The sequence below is a fragment of the Pseudonaja textilis genome, chromosome 1 (genome assembly GCF_049901715.1).
Source record: "Pseudonaja textilis isolate UNSWEBS1 chromosome 1, rPseTex1.2, whole genome shotgun sequence".
NCBI classification, from domain to species: Eukaryota; Metazoa; Chordata; class Lepidosauria; order Squamata; family Elapidae; genus Pseudonaja; species Pseudonaja textilis.
The window spans coordinates 69,107,982-69,127,774 of NC_141990.1; the positions used below are offsets into that span (position 1 = coordinate 69,107,982).

The following is a 19,793-nucleotide window of genomic DNA, read 5'->3' on the forward strand; positions in this document are numbered from 1 at the left end:
CTTTTTTCACTTCAGATTAAATGGTTAAAATGTTAATACAGAATGCTGTAAATTGGTATTAGATGCTTTGAAAAAAAAAAAACTTATGGAAGTATGGTAAATTATTTTTCATAAATAATGAATTACATTATTTTATTTTATGAATTATCATAAAAATATGTGTTTTTGTTTCTTTAACAGGAGCTTACCTGTCGAGAAGACCTTCTTACTCTCCTTTTATCACTTCTGCCACTAGTATGGAAAATACCTGTGGAGAAAGAAAAGGCCATAGGTAAGTTCTCTGTAATCTTGATGCATAGATTTAAAATATATTTAATAATTATAACTTGAAATACATTTTTTCCAGATAAGTGAACATCTAAAATTTCTATGCATATAACTATATAAAAGCAAGATTGTTTAATAAGTATACAGCTTGTTTACAATTGTATTCTACATCTCCCAATTACCTTATAAAATGTACTTTTTAAAGTGCTTTATAAATATTCATGACAACTTGGAAAAATGAAGAGTCATATATTGTAGACAGGGTACTGAACTGAGTTGTGTCTGAAATTAAACAGGGTTTTTTTAGCTTTGATTTAAAGCATTTATATTCAAAGTTTGGTATCAGTTTTTGTGTTCAAGGGCTAATTTGTGTCCTACAGCTGGTTTCATTAAATCATTTTTCCAAAACAAATAATATGTAACACTTCATATTTAAAAACTATAGTTCTTGTTATATGTAACCAAAAAGAAAAAAGGAAAAGGATTTGGTCAGGACTTATTTGAATGTACTAGATAGATTGTATTTATTACAAAGCGAATCTTAATAACATACATTTAGATCATGCTAACATCATTTAGGTGCATATATTACACAGTTAGGTCTTGTTCTCTGTGTGGCAAGTCTTTAAAAATCTTTTAAGTAATAGGCTGGCCATATAAGTTTGCATCTAGATAAGTATGACGACACATTTGTATCTCAAGCTGTGAGATTCTAGTATCAATTGAAATAATCTTCCTGTTTTCCAACAGATTTTAATCTGCCCTTCTCTGTTGAAATATGTTTGACCAAAGAGACAACCCTAAGTTCTCTGAAACCTTCTCAGGAAAAACAAAATGTAGGAGAAAATGTTCATCTATCTGCTCAGGCTTCTGGAAAGCTAAATTCTTCTTGGAAGAACAGACGCCAGCGCAAAACTACTCATCGATATTCTGTGAGGGATGCAAGGAAATCCCAAATCTCCACCTCAGATTCAGAAGGCAACTCAGATGAAAAGACTAGCGCTATGATAAGGCACAGGAGGCCACCGCTTCTGCAACCTTTTCCAACAAACCAGTCTAAAGAGCAATCTGTAACAAGTGGATGTAACTTTCTAGAATCTGAAATGGTCCAGAGCTGTAATTATGGAAGGGAGAACTCCCAACAGTTCATTCCAGTTCAAGAAAGTATTGTTCAGGCTTCAGATGAGTCAGTTACACCATCTGCCAGTTATTTAGACAACTCTCCCTTTGATTTGTGCCATGTCTTATTGTCCTTGCTGGAAAAAATATGTAAGTTTGATATTGCATTGAACCACAAGTCTGCATTGGCAGCCAGTGTGATAGGCACTCTAACAGAATTCTTGTCAAAACTTGGAGATTGTTACAATATAAATAGTGCTGCTGAAAATGAAGCTGTTTCATCAAGTTGGACAGAAGAATCAGTTGCTCTGGTTCAGAGAATGCTCTTTAGGACAGTGCTGCATCTTATGGCAGTAGATGTTAATAATGCTGATACTATGCCTGGAAATTTGAGAAAAAATCTTACTGATTTACTTAAAGCAGCCTTAAAAGTGAAATGTATTCTAGATGCACTATTTAGTCCTTTTCCTTCAAGATTACAAGGAACATTACAAAACGTATTGCAGGTTAATTTTTTCTCACAGAATCGCCACAGATTCCTTCTTTTGCCCGAGTTCATAGAAGGAGTTCTGCAAATTCTAATCTGCTGCCTTCAGAGTGCAGCCTCTAATCCTATTTATTTTAGCCAAGCCATGGATCTGATTCACGAATTCATACAGCAGCAGGGCTTCAAACTGTTTGAAACCACAGTACTCCAGATGGAAGGATTATGCGCCAGGGGCCCAGAGGTCAACACAGAAGCATCAGAATATCTCAAAGCCCTCATCAACAGCATTATGAAAATAATCAGCACTATCAAAAAGGTGAAATCAGAACAACTTCACCAGTCTGTGTGTGCGAGAAAACGGCACAGGCGATGTGAATATTCTCACTTCATGCATCACCACAGAGATCTCTCAGGATTGCCAGTTTCTACTTTTAAATATCAAGCTTCTAAGAGTCCTTTTGAAGAAACAGCTGATGGGGAAGTTCATTATCCTGACCGGTGTTGCTGTGTTGCTGTTTGTGCTCACCAGTGTCTGAGGTTGCTGCAAAAGCTTTCCCTGAACAGTACATGTTTTCAGATCTTAACTGGCATCCACAATGTAGGCATATGTTGTTGCATGGATCCTAAATCAGTAATTAGCCCCTTGCTTCATTCCTTCAGATCACAAACTTTCAAGAATTTTCAGCCACATATATTAAGCATCCTTAATAAGTTTATTTTAGAACAACTTGGAGGATTACAAATTTCTCAGAAAGTGACGCATGCCTCTTGCAACATCTGTAGCATTGACTGTGATCAACTTGCAGAGCTTGATGACTTCCTACATGGGAATGCTGCTGAAGTATCAGCATCAAGTTCGTCAGCTCCATACAGGTTTCAAGGGATTTTGCCTAGCAGAGGATCTGAAAATATGTTTCTGAAATGGGATGCCTTGGAGGCATATCAGAGCCTTGTTTTTGAGGATGATGACAAACTGCGTTGCATGCTGATTGCTGGACATATTTGTAGTTTGATCCAAAAAGGCAATGAAATTATTCAATGGAAACTGTACAATTATATATTTAGCCCAGTGCTCCAGAGAGGTGTTGAGTTGGCTCATTACTCCCAACAAACTGGTGCAACTACTGCTTTTAGTCAGACAAGTGGCTATCAAAAAAGATGTTTCCCTCAGGAAGTCCTTCAGATCTATTTACAGACTCTACCAATACTGTTTAAATCCAGGTTTGTTCATTTTGTTCATTGGGGGGAACAAATATATTTGGCCAGTTTCTTCCATACCTCTTCTTGGCATAATAAAATTGGAAGCTAAGAATGTCACTGCTGATAGTAAAGGAAGATGAGTAAAGATTGGTAAAGTCATAAATTCCCACTCCTGGACAGTTCCCATTTTAAATTGGCCTTGGATTAATCTTATGGCCCTACTAAGGAAATTATATTGGTGTAGTATTTACAAGATTATATTCCCTACTGAATTTACATAAATGCCCAATTTTGGAATTTATTTCTACGCTAAATCTATATGAGGCCACATTTATTTTTTTCTCCTCTTGACAATAAATCTTGCATCTTTAAAGATAAATAAGCACATATATTTCCAGATGGTTACGGTCCTACCAAAATCCTCCTGAATGCTCTGAAAAACTGTTGATAGAAAAATCAGCTCTTGTATTATTTGGAAATATATAAGCACATATTCCATAATTCCCATAGTATATATTCAAAGCCAAAGTATAGTATTCTGATAAAAGCTTGTATGTTACTATGCTTATTGCAACCCATTTCTCTGTTGCTTTCTTCGTTTGTGTTATTAAAAATGTAGCAATTAGTTAATGAAGCTGTGCTTTGAAATATGAATCGCATAGCATAGCATAGCATAGCATAATTTGGCAGCATAGCACATGCTTTGGATTAGAAGATCCAAATTCAGTTCTTGTCATCTCCAAGTGTGGGAAAGCTGCTGACTGAATCCTCCTCTTCTCACTGGCTTATCCTGTACTAGCTACAAGAAACTATTTATTAATGGAGAAAATGTTTGTAAAGGAATTTAGAAGTTTAGTGTTAATATCCCATTCCCCAATGATATATGGCATTATAGTAAATTATTTATGTCTCTCTCTCTCTCTCTCATTTAGTTGATAACAGTTTAAAATATTTTTTTTCTCCACAGAATAATACAAGAATTATTTTTAAGCTGTAATGGAATAAACCAAATAACTGAATTAAATTACTTGGACAGTGTGAGAGCATACTCATTGAAAGTATTTGAAACATTAGTAGTTTCCCTTGGAGATCAGCAGACAGATCAATTGATGCCAGATGTGGAAAGTTTGGACAGTGAAGAAAAAGTGCTTGCCTTAGACTTGGATGTTGCAGTTCATAGACAGCAAATGGTTTCTGATGTGCCTCAGAGCCTAAGTAAATTTTATGCTGGACTCAAAGAGATCAATCCGAAAAGGAAGAAATCAGTCAGTCAAGATGTTCACCTCAACATGATAAACATATTTCTCTGTGTTACTTTTTTATGCGTGAGTAAGGAAGCAGAGGCTGATCGAGATTCAACAAATGATTCTGAAGATACTTCAGGTTATGATAGTACTGCTAGTGAACCTTTCAGCCATAAGCTTCCATGTCTGTCATTTGAAAGTTTGACTTTACCTTCCTTGGAATATATACACAGGGCAGCAGATACTTGGTCAATGTGTCGTTCAATCTATTTGTGTAATGCAGTATTTCAAAGGCAATTCCATAGACTTGGTGGTTTTGAAGTGTGTCACAGATTAATAGCCATGATTATTGAGAAACTTGGCATGAAAGAAGAAAAGGAAGAAGGTATGCAGGAGAAACCTACTGAATTTCTTTTCAAAAATTGTTCATCGCAGTTGATAATGAACAATGAGAAAGGGCAGTCAGACAATAATACTGATGAAAATCTTGACAATATAGGTCAACAGAAATCCATCTCTCATCAGCATTCATATGCAGAGCAAGCTTCGACTGATGGCACTGCAGAATCAAAACATGTCTTAATGCAAGAAAATGACTGGTCGCTGCAAGGTATAAGACTTTTGGAAGCTCTGCTGGCAATTTGTTTACACAGTGCAACTAATTTCCAGCAGAAGGCTGAAATGGAGTCTCTTCAGGTATTGTGCTCTTAAAACTTCATTAAATATTGATATTCCTGGCTTTAATTGACAGATGCTTTAGAAAGAGGATCAAAAAGTTGTTTGGCATGTTGAAACAAGTGTCTCATGACAAACAGAATTTTTAAGTTTAATGAAGTTTACCAAATGTATCAGAATGACAGAATGACATTTGTCAACCTCCCCCCCCCCATATATATATATATATGTGGAAAACTCACAGCATGATGAATGGCAATGGGTTGGGGGATCTATCTATCTATCTATCTATCTATCTATCTATCTATCTATCTATCTATCTATCTATCTATCTATCTATCTATCTATCCATCTATCCCCCAACCCATTGCCATTCATCATGCTGTGAGTTTTCCATATTCTTGCAAAGCTTTGGGGAGGCTGAGTATATTGCAGAGTTTGTAGCAAGGATAAAACCAAGGGGAAATCCTGTGTGAATAAGTGCAAGTGGTTTGGATGAGCCCATTGCAAGAATATAGCTGCAAATGGACAGCTGAGAAATAGCATTTAAAATGGAGTTCCTTTTAATAAGGTAATTCTGAGGAGAAAGCAAATAATACAAAAGGGGACTAATACAAATAACTATCAGAAATGGATAGAAATGTATTTACATAAAGAAATTTATGAGAGCAAAATAAAAACTGCCAAGGGATAATTGGCACAAATTCTTATTCACAGTGTACTTTTCAATTTCTGATGATGTAGAAATTGTAGTATCCCTTACCCAAAAGTAATGCATTAGTGTTTTTATTAACTTTGTAGGGATTTTTTAAAAAATTAAACCATATATAGTGTATCATATTAGAATGCAACAGAGACATTTAGTTGGAAATAATTGTAATAGGAAAAAAAAGCCCTTTGAGAAATGAATGTTGGTTCTTGTTTTCAGCAACAATTATTTGTGCTTTAATTTAGAACATTTGTGTGGAAAACATATTACTTGAAATGAGGGAACAGCTAACTAAAGCTAGAGTAATGGAAACGGAATTGGTGAAGTCTTTATTTGATTCTTTGCTTCGAGTTGCATTGGGAACATATTTTACTGATCTGGACCATTCAGAAGAAAAGAAAGAAAAGGTATAACTAGCTCAAATTGCACATTTCCTACTGTTCACCTACTTGTCCCAGACTCTGCAGTTACTAGGTTGCTCTTAGTAATATTGACATCCTCTTGAAATAGGCAGCGTGCATATTAACTGAGCTACTATTGGGGTAACTTTGAGTAACTTCCAAGATTTCTGCTGTGATTAGATTCCTCTTTCATGTTCTTTTTAAATACAGTCTCATTTTTTGGAAGTTTTGTAAATAGCTGAACCAGAATACTGGACTAGATAGGATTTTTAATCTGATTCAGAATGTTTTTTTTTTGTTAAGTCTGCAAAACAACTGGGCAAGCTAGTGTGCATGGTGAATTAAAAGACTAAGCCTGAATGTGAATGTGAATTTCAAAAACTTACTAGTCTAAATGCTGCCTTCTCATTTATTTGTTCTACCTAGCATGAATTCAGAGTCTTGGGTATTTCTGTTTTGTCTTATGTTTTGCATACATTGAATTTAAAATATTAAGGAATGTACTGTAGCTACCTAATTGGAAGTGGGCGTTAGTATATTTAGATATTTTCTGTCCAATTTTACCTTTCAATATTGTAGCATTGTTCTCAGTGCTATGAAGCCTAGAATCTATGAAAATAGTTGGTAAGTCTAATTTCTAATTGCACATTTTACTTATGTAATATGTCAGATTCATCAGTCTGAAAAGGAGCCTATGTCTCGGCCTGATGATATATCTGAAGAAGCTGATGAATCACAATGCTATTGTTTTAAATGTTTTGCTGAAGAAAAAGGCTATGATGCTGATAGTGAAAGTAATTCAGATGACAATGAAAGCAAGGATGAAGGCAAGTATTTGAGCTCTGAGTAATCCCTTTTGCACTGAAATAGCAAATTGTAGAGTATTTTTTCCACAGTTGATAATCTTAAGGTCCTTTAGGATACAGACCTGTTCAAGTGTTGTGTAACAGTTTTTAAAACTGTCCATGTTAGACTTTTGCTTTTTTTCCTTCCTAGTTCATCATTATAGTTCGCTGTTTGAGTCAGAAATTGAGAGGAATATAAAGACAACTACACCAGAGACCTGAAAAATTCTGTAATAGCGGCATTATGAGAAAACAGAAACAGCTACATTATTTCTTCCATTCTTGTTCGCTTCATAATTTTGTCATTAAAGAATGCAACTTGAGTTTTTATTTTTTGTTTATGTGAGCTCCAGCTTATAAACCAATGATCTCCAAGCTTTCCAGCTTTGTGGAATGGCCAGGGGGGAGGGAGAGGAAATGGTTCTGTGCGACTTGCAGGTATATGTGCTCTCATGCATACAGCGGACACTCGTGTGTGCTTGTGAAATGCCGTTTATGCGAGCGGCACACTCTGCCACTTGTGCGGTCCAGTTCCAAACAGGCTGCGGTCCAGAACCAGGCCATGGCTTGAGGATTGGGGACCCCTGTTAGAAACCTTATGTGGTGTTTTTTAGTACAATGCAACCATTTATAAACTGTCACTTTCTAGAATATTTTTTAAAATAGGCATATAGCATTTGTAAACAGCATTATTAATGAAGATGTAAATAAATAAATAAAAAGCCATCAAAATAGGGTATTATCACATAATGTGCAATGCCTGTGTATCTAATCAATTTTATGTCTAAGGCCAGGCATACACTGAATATGAGTGTATATGATTTACCCTTTTCATTTTAGTGAGAGTATGCTACAAGTTGATTTGGGACTTTGGGCTATGTAGAATATTTGATTTCTAGTCATCCATTCTATTGTCAAGTAATGAACATTATTGTTGGGTAGCAGGATAACACACACATGCACACACACACACATACACACTGTTAGGAATATAAGTCACCTAACAGGTATTTGGGTTAGAAATATATAAACCAGGATAAACATTTTAGTACTATATCTTTAAGGGAATGCAAGAGCATGCAATTGGGTGTGGTTTCTCAAACAGCCATAAGATGGAGCCAGAAACCTGGGTTGTTTAGTCAGAGTCTCAGAAGAGAGTGTGTCTGAGTAAGTATCTTTGTTTCCTTCTGTTGGAAAGTATTGCAGTTGCTCCATTTATTCTAGTGACTGATATTACTGGATTTAATGTAAGTCTGATACTGAACTGTTTTTGACACTGGAATTTGATATTTGGATTATCCCTGGATTGAAAACTGACTGATTTTACCTGTGAATGACTTTGGACTGCTTATTTTGGATTTTGCTTAAACCTTTCTGGAAGTAAAAACCTACATTTACTGTACAGTGTATCTGTGTGCTCTGTGTGTATTATTCCAAACATTACTCTCTATAAGTCTCAACACACACACACACATACACACACACACAAAGATGGGTAGGTCTAACAGCCTCTGAATAATGGAATTTCCATATATAATGATGTGTCTCTTTTTTTTCCAGGAACAGAAATTAAAAGAGAGCAAGGATGTTTTGGCTATTGCAGTGTTCCTAGTGATCTTGCTGAAAATATTATTCAAGGAGAATTGATATATCCTGAACTATGTATGCTGGAATTACATTTACTTTCTGTTGGCAGTCCGAGCCTAGATGTGCTCACTCATGTTTTCCACAGCTTCTTGAAAGTAGTCAGGTTGAAGGAAAAAAATGCAACATTACTAATGGAACAGGTATGTGTCCTTGTGGCTGGATTCACACAACATACTAGGCACAGACACAGCTTGACAATCCATCTGACCCAATCAAAGAAACCGTATTAATGCATTAAAACCAAATTTACAAAATCTGGTGGCCTAAAGTAAGAGTGTAATGGCTGAATACGATGTCCTAGTTCATATAGCATGCTGCAGTGCAAATTTGGGGGTTTGTGTTTGAAATTCAGCATTGCTGTCATAACTTGCATCTATTTTCCTTAGACAAGCTGTTTATTGGCTTGTCCAAGCAAAATGGGAAGGAAAGCTTCTGGTATTGTCTGGCAGGGCTCTGACTTCATTCTCTACTTCGTTTAAATATGTCAGCTGCCAAGTGAGTTCTGATTTTATATGTTTACCCTTCATGACTTGGACAGCCAAAGCTGAATCATTGTCACGTTTGTTCCATTTTGCTTGGATTGTCCAAGCAATTCAAAGGGTGAATCTGGAGCATTGGTTTACAGATACTAAGCTGGATCACTGGCAGTACTTCCTCATGCTGCTGTAAAGAGCAGGCACCATTCCAAAATAGTAAGTTAAAAGTGTGGGTGGCTATCTCAACCATTAAGAGATTTTAGAAATAATGCAAAACTTAACATTTTTTTCCTATTACAAATATGGTTTAAAATATGGTTGTTTTATTGTTTATTTCCAATGAATTGTTTTATTTTATGAAGTGGAAAAATCCTATCATTGTTTTATTTGGTAAGGGGATTAAAATTTAATTATTAAAGTATGTTTCTTGCCCAACTCTAAGCCTACAGTTTTATTTTGGGAAGACACACAAATTTATTAACTAAATCATTTAAAGGGGACACATCACTGCAAAATTTCAGAAGCCCAGTATTAAAACAACGATTGCCTTCTCAGAACATTCTTATCACAAACTGTTCAATCCGTCTTAATCCATTTATGGTGCTATGCCAACCCAGCCAATGAATTAAGGTTTTTATCTAGCATATGTTTTGGTTCATTTGAGGACATAATTCAAAATGTTAGTGATGAAGAGCTTGATGCATAATACTTTAGACACTGGCACTAGGTTGTTCATGCTGTAAGAGTTGATGGAATAATTATTCTCTGCGTATTGATGGAAACAAAAAAAATAGCCCTTCAGTAACCATATTTAAGATGTAAAATTCTTCTGCCTTGGGATATCAGACATTAGTTCTCATATCTGACTTTCTATTTGCAAAAGATGTTCACTTCACGGGGAGTTTAAATTTTAGTTGAGATTCTGTTTTCCACTGTATCTCCTGTTTTACCAGATGATGTGGATATTTTTGTTTATTATTTTATACATGATTTTAGTTATGGGCTGTTGTATTAAGTTGTCAAAATAGTTAGAATAGAAGATGACCTATATATTGCTTTTATATTCATATTTTTGTCTGTTCATGAATTGCTTGGACAGAAGGGGCAAGGCAGATATTCCCACAAAACCTAGAAAAAAAGGGAATCAGTTGACAATTTGAGGAACCTTCAGCATTTCAACCAGAGGAAACCTTCAAGGAATCTTTATCCTAAGGTTCCCATATCTTGTGGAATTGTCATTTTCTGCTTTAGGAAAATAATTAATGAATATGTTTCTATGACAAGGAAGGAATGTATTAATCAAAGCATTCCAGGAATAGTTTGTTTCTGGAAGTGAGTCTTCTGGAACCCATTGTGTTCTAAATGTGTTCATAATGTTAATCCATTGGGTTCCGGATTACAGATGACTCTTTTTTTGTAGAGAGTTCACTTCAAAAAATAGAGAAACCGTCTCTGAAATCAGGCTGTTCGAGAACTGAAATATTCCATCAAACAGTGGAATGTCATTCAAATACCAGGTTAATATTTGGTTTCAAATTCCTCCTCCTGCTAACTAGAAATGATTGCTACTTCTAGTTAAGTGTCACACCTGGCCTTAGGGAGGACTTAAACCACATTTAAAGGACTTTGTTGGATAAGGAGTCAAATGACAGAGCACATTGTCCTATTGTTAATTTGGATGGTTATATTACTTCGGGTAAACAAAGTCACTGCATGTCTATATGGAGATTCTCAGTCACCAGGTCATGGTTTCCAATGGTGCTTTTTTCAAAACATCTTCAAGGAAAAACAAAGAAAGTCCAGTTGCCTTTTGAAAAAGTACCTTCAGGAGGTCACTGCCCAGGCTTATCTCATGTCTATTCATATACCCATCCATCTTACATTAAATAGAGACACAGACATTCTTAACAGGCATGGAAACAAAAAATTAGGAATAAATGTGGGAATAATGAACCAGACCATTTGCTGTGAAAACACTGTGTTGATGGAGAATTTTAGAATTTAGAGAAGAGGTGTGAAGAAGAGCAAATTGTTTCACATGTTAGACATGTTTAAAAATCTAGACTACAATCTCTGCATCTTATAACTTGGCTATGAGCTTGATAATGTGAAAACATAATTATGAACTTGAGGAAACAGAGGGCAATACAAGGGGTTTAGTTAAAAATACATTGGAACATTTGGGCTAGGTTTGTTACTCATTTAACTGTAAAATATTTCTGGGCAGTAATTCCTCATCACTGCTGGATATTTTATTAATTCATGATGAGTGTTCTTTATAATTTTTTTATCTTGGTTGGTTTATAGGGAGCTGTAAAGAGCCTTCTGGGAGGATTCCTCCATGTGTTGACACAAACAGATTCCTGTTTTCATGGTGAGTTGTAAATAATGGATACAGTATTTCCTTTTGATTTGCTTTAACACTTGGCAATTACTCTTGGATCTGCATTTTGAAATGCTGTATGTTCCTACTCAGTTATATATTTTCACAGTATATTCTTCTAATATGAGCACAGTTCTAGCAAAGCTAAGCAGTTTATTGATTTATGTGAGAGAGTATTTGAGTAATAAGGTAAATTCCTAATGAAATACTGAGATTTAAATGTGCTTTGTTCTGTTGGATTATATACAGCTTTTGTCTGTAAATGAGCATTTAACTTCATATTTGCCCCAGGATGATGATTAGATTAGGTGTGAAAGAAATTACTCAATTCATAAATTATCTGTTCAAACTTTCTCCATCCTATTTCATATTCTAATGGGTTTCAGGAGAGAAGTTTTTATCTTCAATTTTAAGGAAGATTTATAATCATGAGAGGGGAATTATCACTCTTAGGTAATAGCCTCTATTCTATTAGATACAGAATCAATAGCATTCTGTATTGATTTTTTTTCTGGTTTAATAAATCTCTTCAGATAAATAGGTAGATATTTTAAAACTCATATAAAGACAATGAAATGTGTCATTAATTCATTTTTGTATAATCTTCATAATATATTATTTACTGTATAATCATGTGGCTTCAGTTGTGTGTCTTGACTGGGAAATTACATTTTATATAGATTGTTTTACTTATTTTCTGGAAACTTTTGATTTTGCTTCAGTTCTACTTATTTTATCATAGGTTTGGGTAGAGTATAGGTATGAAGGCAATCTAGCTTTCCTCACACGTTGTTTAAAATAGTGTCTATTATCTCCCTCAGGGGGAAAAAAGTATCTCAATCTATATCACATTTGAGGTGAAAACTAATATTTATACAGTTCCACAAACAAAAGATCCTGAATATAATATAGTAGTATTATTTGTAGCTATTGGAAGTTGCTTTGCCTTTGTTATTACTAATGTAACCCAAAGGATTTAAAATACACTTGCCCTTTCTTGTGCATATAGTCATTACTATGACACCATATTTAATTACATTTTTACATTGCTATTGGGAGGGGGATCTTCTAGAGCAGCAAGTCTTTGTGCTCGTGATTATACACCAGAAATTGTAGCAGTGAACAAACAGCAGATGGATATGAAGAAAGATACCTCTTCCTAATCTCAAGTCTATGTAGTTGTTTTCAGTTATTTCCTCTGATGTAAGGGAAAAAATATATATCCAACAATGTAGGAATTGCTGCTGGGACACATAAGAAAAGAAGCCTAGAAGCCACACTGAATGGTTTATTAGATTAAATTTGTTGGATTGCATCCTATTTTAAACAGATTTAACAGAGTTTAGTATAATATGGAATAATTTTAAAACCATGATTCTGCTTTTCAGAATGTCAGAAAATATTAGTGGATTTACTGGTTTCTCTGATGAGCTCAAGCACATCTTCAGAAGAGCTCACACTTCTTCTAAGGATCTTTTTAGAAAAAACACCTGCTACGGTAAGATTTTAATAGTAAAAGGGAAGTACTTTGAATTGAAATTAATTACTGCTTTAATATTTGTGTTTTATTACTGAATTGTCAAATTAGCATGTTATCCTTTAACTCGGGAGTCCCCCACCCTTGGACCATGGCTTGATGCCAGGCCGCTGCCCAGTTGGAACTGAACCACACAACGGCAGGCAAGTATGCACGTGTGCACAGCTCCACTTGGGCAAGTGGCATGCTTATGCGTTCAGCTCCATTTATGAACGTGCCTGCTGCTTGTACAAATGGAGTTGCATGTGCATACCTGCCGCTTGCACCAACCATCCTCTCCCCTCCCCCCGGACCACAAGACTTAATTCAAGATTTAAATAGTAACATTTTTTCAAGCCTTAGTGGACCCCCTGTGATGACACCATGCCCCCCCAGGGGTCCAGGGGTCTGTGGACCACAGGTTGAGAACCACTGGTCTATTGTTTTATTTTCTCAGAATGCCTCTGTGTTCTGTCTGAAGTTCAGAAGCTCTGCTAGAAATAGATTATGCTTGAGGATGGTACTTAATTTTGTCATATGCATTTATTAATTTGTTAAAAAAAACTTTTTAGAAAGTGAGCAGGAGCTATCAGCAGACACATTGACTCTCATAAGTGTTGTGTTAGGAAGACAAATATGTGGTATAATGACCATTTGTTAATTATTTTGTTCATTTCTTTTAGGGTATCCTCCTTAAAGGAATCCTAAAAATTTTGGACGCAAATACCAGGATGCGGCCTTTACAGCATATTGTATTTCCTTTGCACCAAATTTCAAGTTTAGGAAGCAGCCCTTGCCAAAAATCAGCCCCTACATTCTGCAGCAAAACTGTAGCATTACTAAGGCGAGCAAAATTAGTCCAGGCAAAGAAAGAACCAGAGGGTGAGACTTTGCCACACCATCTTCTTTCTCCATGGCATGTGGCTCCAATCCATTTACCTCTGGTGGGACAAAACTGTTGGCCACATATGTCTGAAGGATTCAGTACCTCGTTGTGGTTTAGCACTGAATGCATTCATAGAGCAGGCAGTTCCTTGGAGAAAAGTAAAAAAATGAAAAGAAGGAGCAAGTCGCTAGTATCACATGAAAGCAGTTTCGATGAAGCAGGTAAGTAACACGTGTAAAGCTGTGGAAATTATTAAAAATATCTATATGATTGTTCTTCTGAATGATGAAGTGAATTAAACATTAAAACTATAAACTGCAAAAAACACAAAAAAAGAAATAGCATCTAAATATGAAAAAATTCAAAACAATGACAAGTATCTATACCTTCTGTATTTCCTGACCTCATCCTTGGGCAGTCAGTCAGATCTTAAGCACCTTCTGGAAAGTCAGCAGGCTTGATGTCAATCCATTCTCAGGTGGTAAGGTATTTCAAGGGACAGGTACCATACAAAAGGGCACATTTTCTGGTCCCACAAAATGACAGGGCCATTTGCTTAATTTTATAGATTGCTTATAATTTTGATGAGGGCTGGGATTAAGTTCTGTCACTTAATATTATTAGCTTTGAGGAAGCTAATTTTGGCGGGGTTGGTCTTTTTTTAAAATCAGCTTTTTAATATATTTGTACTTAGCGCTATAAAGATTTAAATTATTGGTGCAGAAAACGTTAATCGTAGCTTTAATACTTTTAATATTCTTATATATCAGTGCCGTTTGATCTGCATGTTCTTTCATACTTTTCACAATTTAAATTTGATGTACTCTTTCTAAATCAGTTTGGATGAGGATATAGGAGCACGATCACCTTGCTTTAGAGGCATTCTCATTTTACTTTTAATTGGTATTATATTAACATTTCTATGTTTTTAATCCTTAGTAAAACAAAACAAAACACTGCAACAATTTCATTCTTTGTTTCTTATACAATTGTTACTTTCTTAGTTATATAGCTGTTTTAAACTTGGCTTAATTTTTTCCAAATTATGAGAAATGCAAAATGAAATGCTTCTGTGCATAATACTTATACATGTCTATAAATTAAATTTCAAAATAAACCAAAGTTCCAGATTCTTCTCTTTTATGGAATAATATTCTGATTAATGATATGCTTGGTTTTATAATTGTTATGTGTTACAGAAGAAAGCAAACCTGGATTTGATTACCTCAATTTGGGAGATAAACTCCTTGAAGATGGCTGCCTTCATATATTTTCACTGGGCTCCAAAGCATTGATGATACAAGTCTGGGCTAATGTGAACTCGGGAACTTTCACATTTCGGTACCATTATCTTATTTTAGAGATGAAAAAAATGCATTTGAACAGATTATTTATGGCTTTTATCATCAGGGATTGCTATAACATTAATAAAACGTTGCCACATTCTGTACTTTTATATACCCTGATTTTATCATATTAACATTGAGTTCAAACAGTGAGTCAATCACAATGGGTAAAATGATATTTCTGCTTAATCAATTTAACTGGTTGCATTTATGTTTTACTAACCCTAGAAACCAGTTGGATGGGAATAGTGTTTTATAACATTAATAAAGTGGCATATACAATAAAGTTGCAGCGTCTAGAAAAATAAGTTGGTCCATTGTTAAGGCCTTGGATAATTAAAGCCCAAGCAAAGTAGTCTTGGGAAAGGAATAATATATATTTTGAAACATATTTTGATAACTTTTTAGTGATTTTCCTCTTTTTTATTTTCAATAGTATGTGTATGGATCCGAATGATGAAATGAAAGCTGGATTATTAGCACAAGCTGAAACACCAGAGAATACCTTCCTTGTAGGCAAATGGCAGCATTTGGCACTAACCTACACCGAACAACCAGAAAACAAGAAAAATATCCATGGAACTCTCTCTCTATGGATTTGTGGTCAGAGGTACGCTTTTCCAAGATTATAAATATTATACAGGTAGTCCTCAATTTATCACCAAAATTGAGCCCAAAATTTATGTTGTTAAGTGAGTTTTGCCCCATTTCACGACTTCTTGCCACATTTGCTAAGTGAATCACTCTAGTTCTTAAATTAGTAACATGATTATTAAGGGAATCTGGTTTCCCCATTTGCTTGTCAGAAGGTCTCAAAAGGAGATCACATGACTCTGGGACACTGCAACGGTCATAAGTATGAACCAATTGCCAAGCAATGTAAATCATGTAACTATGGGGATGTTTCAACAGTCGTAAGTATGAAAAATGGTCATAAGTAACTTTTTTCAGTGGCGTTGAATCTTAGACTGTCACTAAATGAACTATTGTAAGTCAGGGACTACCTATATACATAAAACTAAGGAGGTCATGGGAAGCCTTGTCTATTTTTTTTAAGATCTAAGTAAAAAATAACATTTTCTTTGAAGAGGTTTTGCTTCTTGTTCAAAAAGCTGTGAAGAAGCTTCATGGACGAGAAGCAAAATCTTTTCAAAGAAAAACCAAGAAAGTCTAGTTGCTTTTTGGAAGAAGCACCTTTGGGACAACCGTGACCTGGATGATTGAGAATCTCCATAGACAACTTTTCAAATGGTTTATAATTCTACAGGTTTTCAGTAAAGGTCTGTTGACAGCATTTAGGCAGGGGAGTATATTCCTGTCATAAAAGAGGAATCACTCATTTCAGTCAACTGTGGGCCTGATTTAATCAACCAAGGGACAAGAAATGAGGTCCTCAACCTTTCTGCATTCCATATTTTCAAGAGTTGATGAGATTTAAAAAGTACATGGCAAGTGGTTGTTGAAATCATGTGTCTGTAACCTGCTGTAATTCTGTAATGCAATTTGTTTAGGACGTGCCAGGGCATGTTCCTGTTCTCTGCTTTCTTGGTAAAGGAAATGCTATGCACTACAACAAATTGCCTATTCTGTATAGAAGGAGTAAGACTCAGAGCAGTAACCTACTTTCACTGGTTGCAGAGTTAAGTGTTCAGATTCTGAGTACAGATGTACTCCATACCCAGTCTGATCTATCCAGGAGTCGAGTTGACCATGGCAGGTTGTTGGCGGTGGGTTGGCTGTGTCAAGTTACCCCATTCCATGGAGAAATTGCCTAAAGAAGCAATCTCTTCCTGAGCTGCTTTTTCTTGCAGTACATCCCTAAAAAGTGAAGACTGCAAGTTAGCAAGCTCAACGCTATGACTTTAATTAGTTAATTAGAATTGCAGCTGCTGCCTGAAATTGGCCAGATCTTGAGCACACCAGGCAAAAGTAGGCACAGGTACATTCCTTTCGGTGTGTATTCCCCATTGTGTGCCTGCTTACTTTCTTGTAATCCCGTCCTCTTTAATGAATGTAAACACAAATATCAATTCTTTTTCTTGATAATTATCTGGTTCCAAAGACTGGTGGAGGAAAAGGGCTGTAAGATTTGTCCTTTTACCCAGCTTCCTCTTGAATCAAGTTCCCCAAACCCTTCCCTGCAGAGGTGGTATTCAGCAGGTTCTGACCAGTTCTGGAGAACCGATAGTGGAATTTTTGAGTAGTTTGGAGAACCGGCAAATACCACCTCTGACTGGAGATTTTACAGTATCCTTCCCCTGCCACGCCCACCAAGCCACACCCACAGAACCGGTAGTAAAAAAATTTTAATCCTACCATTGCTTCCCTGCATATCGGGTTCACTGACTGTTTGGGACCATATCTTTCTAATGCTGTACAGTGAAGGAAAACTGAAGTAAAATTGTAAGCACAAAGTCAAAGTGGCTTTTCATTTAGCAACTGCTTCACTTAATGACCAAATTGCTAATCCATGACAGACAAAATGAAAAATTCTTAAAGTGCATTTAGGAAACCATGAGGTGCTTGGATAGATTAATGCTGTCCCATTTTTGCCTTCACAATAGCTCTTCATGTGCTTCACTGAGAATTGTTCTTCAGCAGCAGACATGAACCTTTTTCATATTTTAATAGGATTGATATAAATTAGCTCATTATTTGGTTGTTCATCAGTCAGAATTGGGCATTAATAGGAAATGTTACTGAAGAGATTAAACTGTGGGTTCAATAAATTATATTTCCATGTGATTAACAGCATAATGCAGTGGAAATAACAGATAACAGATAATCAGAGTTGGAAGGGACCTTGTAGGTCATCTAGTCCAACCCCCTGCCCAAGTGGGAGACCCTATACCATTTCTGACAGATGGAGTCCAATCTCTTCTTGAAAGTCTCAAGTGATGGCACTCCCACAACTTCTGAGGGCAAGCTCTTCCATTGGTTGATTGTTCTCACTGTCAGAAAGTTTCTCCTTATTTCCAGGTTAAATCTCTCCTTGTTCAGTTTCCATCCATTATTCCTTGTCTGGCCTACAGGTGCTTTAGAAAATAGATTGACCCCCTCCTCTCTGTGGCAGCCCCTCAGATATTGGAAGACTGCTATCATGTCTCCCCTGGTCCTTCTCTTCACTAGACTAGCCATGCCCAGTTCCTGTAACCGTTCTTCATATGTTTTAGTCTCCAGTCCCCTAATCATCCTGGTTGCTCTTCTCTGTACTTTTTCTAGAGTCTCAACATCTTTTTTTACTGGATGCAGTACTCTAGGTGTGGTCTTACTAAGGCTTTATAGAGTGGTATTAGTACCTTACTTGATCTCGATTGTATCCCTCTATTAATGCAATTTAGGATTGCATTAGCTTTTTTGGCTGCTGCTGCACACTGGGGCTGATGGCTTATATTTAGCTGGTTGTCCACTAAGACTCCAAGATCCCTTTCCCAGTTACTGCTATTAAGCCTGGTTTCACCCAGTCTATATGTGTACTTTTGGTTTTTCTTGCCTAGGTGTAGGACTTTACTTTTCTCTGCATTGAATTCAGTGGTGGGATTCAATTTTTTTTACTACCGGTTCTGTGGGCATAGTTTGGTGGGCATGGTAGAGGAAAGATACTGTAAAATCTCCAGTCAGAAGTGACATTTGCCTGTTTTCCGAACTACTTAAAATTTCCACTACCGGTTCTTCAGAACTGACCAGAACCTGCTGAATACCACCTCTGATTGAATTTCATTTTCTTAAATATGGCCCAGTATTCTAGTCTGTTAAATCCATCTGGATCTTGAGCCTATCGTCTTGGGTGTTAGCTATTTAAATTTAAGAGATGATGAAAGATGTCCTTGAAGGGGTACCTGTATCCTTGGTTTCTTTGGAACTAGAATGTGGAATTGCTACCAAATGCCTACTGCAAGATGTGGGCCACTTCAATAGAAGCAGAAAAGCAAAATTTACTGATGCAGATTGCAACAGTCACAACCCTTCTAAGGTGGAAAAGAAGGGAATAGATGGAGACTGTTGAACAGCACTTCAGATTTTCTTAAATCTCTTCTTCTGCAAACTTCTGTTAATGGATGATAGAGAATAAATAACATAAAGCTCTGTTTCCCTTTTTTTCTCAGTAAAAATGTTTAGGACAGGTAAAAAGTTACATATATTTATTTATCTCTTTATTGCTTTTAGAAAACCTGACATTTGTTTAGATTATACACTTCCAAGAAAAATAAGTTTGTCATCCGACTGTAATAAGACCTTCTGCATGACAGGCCATTATACATCATCCCAAGATGATTTTTTGCAGTTGACTGGGAGATGGAGCCTTGGGAATTTGCTTCTCTTCAATGGTATGTTATAATTTTTGCTCTTTATAAACTGCTTCTTATCTTGCCTCGAATTTGTGCCTTATATTGGAATTGGTTTTAAGGCTTATTTACAGTACTTATATCTTGCTTTATTATAAATTTAGACTGTATAAAATCAGGCAAGCCATTAAAAGAAAGAAAGAAAACAGAGAAGAGCAACAAAGATAATTAGGGCTCCACCATTGGAAGTTTTTAAGAAGAGATTGGACAACAATTTCTCTGCAATGGTATAGGGTTTCCTGCCTG

General features: G+C 36.0%; 1 protein-coding gene across 3 annotated transcripts in view; it reads left to right on the top strand.

Moving 5' to 3' along the window:
• LYST (lysosomal trafficking regulator) overlaps positions 1–19,793 on the top strand; it is an 89,934-nt gene that overhangs the window by 14,372 nt on the left and 55,769 nt on the right. For all 3 annotated transcript variants that reach the window (XM_026705214.2, XM_026705215.2, XM_087937153.1), the window contains 12 exons: positions 181–271; positions 1,018–3,094; positions 4,041–5,013; positions 5,947–6,108; positions 6,773–6,929; positions 8,508–8,734; positions 11,378–11,444; positions 12,842–12,951; positions 13,653–14,076; positions 15,055–15,196; positions 15,638–15,811; positions 19,369–19,529. In XM_026705214.2, coding sequence (XP_026560999.2) covers positions 181–271; positions 1,018–3,094; positions 4,041–5,013; positions 5,947–6,108; positions 6,773–6,929; positions 8,508–8,734; positions 11,378–11,444; positions 12,842–12,951; positions 13,653–14,076; positions 15,055–15,196; positions 15,638–15,811; positions 19,369–19,529 — 4,765 coding nt within the window. The remainder of the gene's footprint in view (positions 1–180; positions 272–1,017; positions 3,095–4,040; positions 5,014–5,946; positions 6,109–6,772; positions 6,930–8,507; positions 8,735–11,377; positions 11,445–12,841; positions 12,952–13,652; positions 14,077–15,054; positions 15,197–15,637; positions 15,812–19,368; positions 19,530–19,793) is intronic.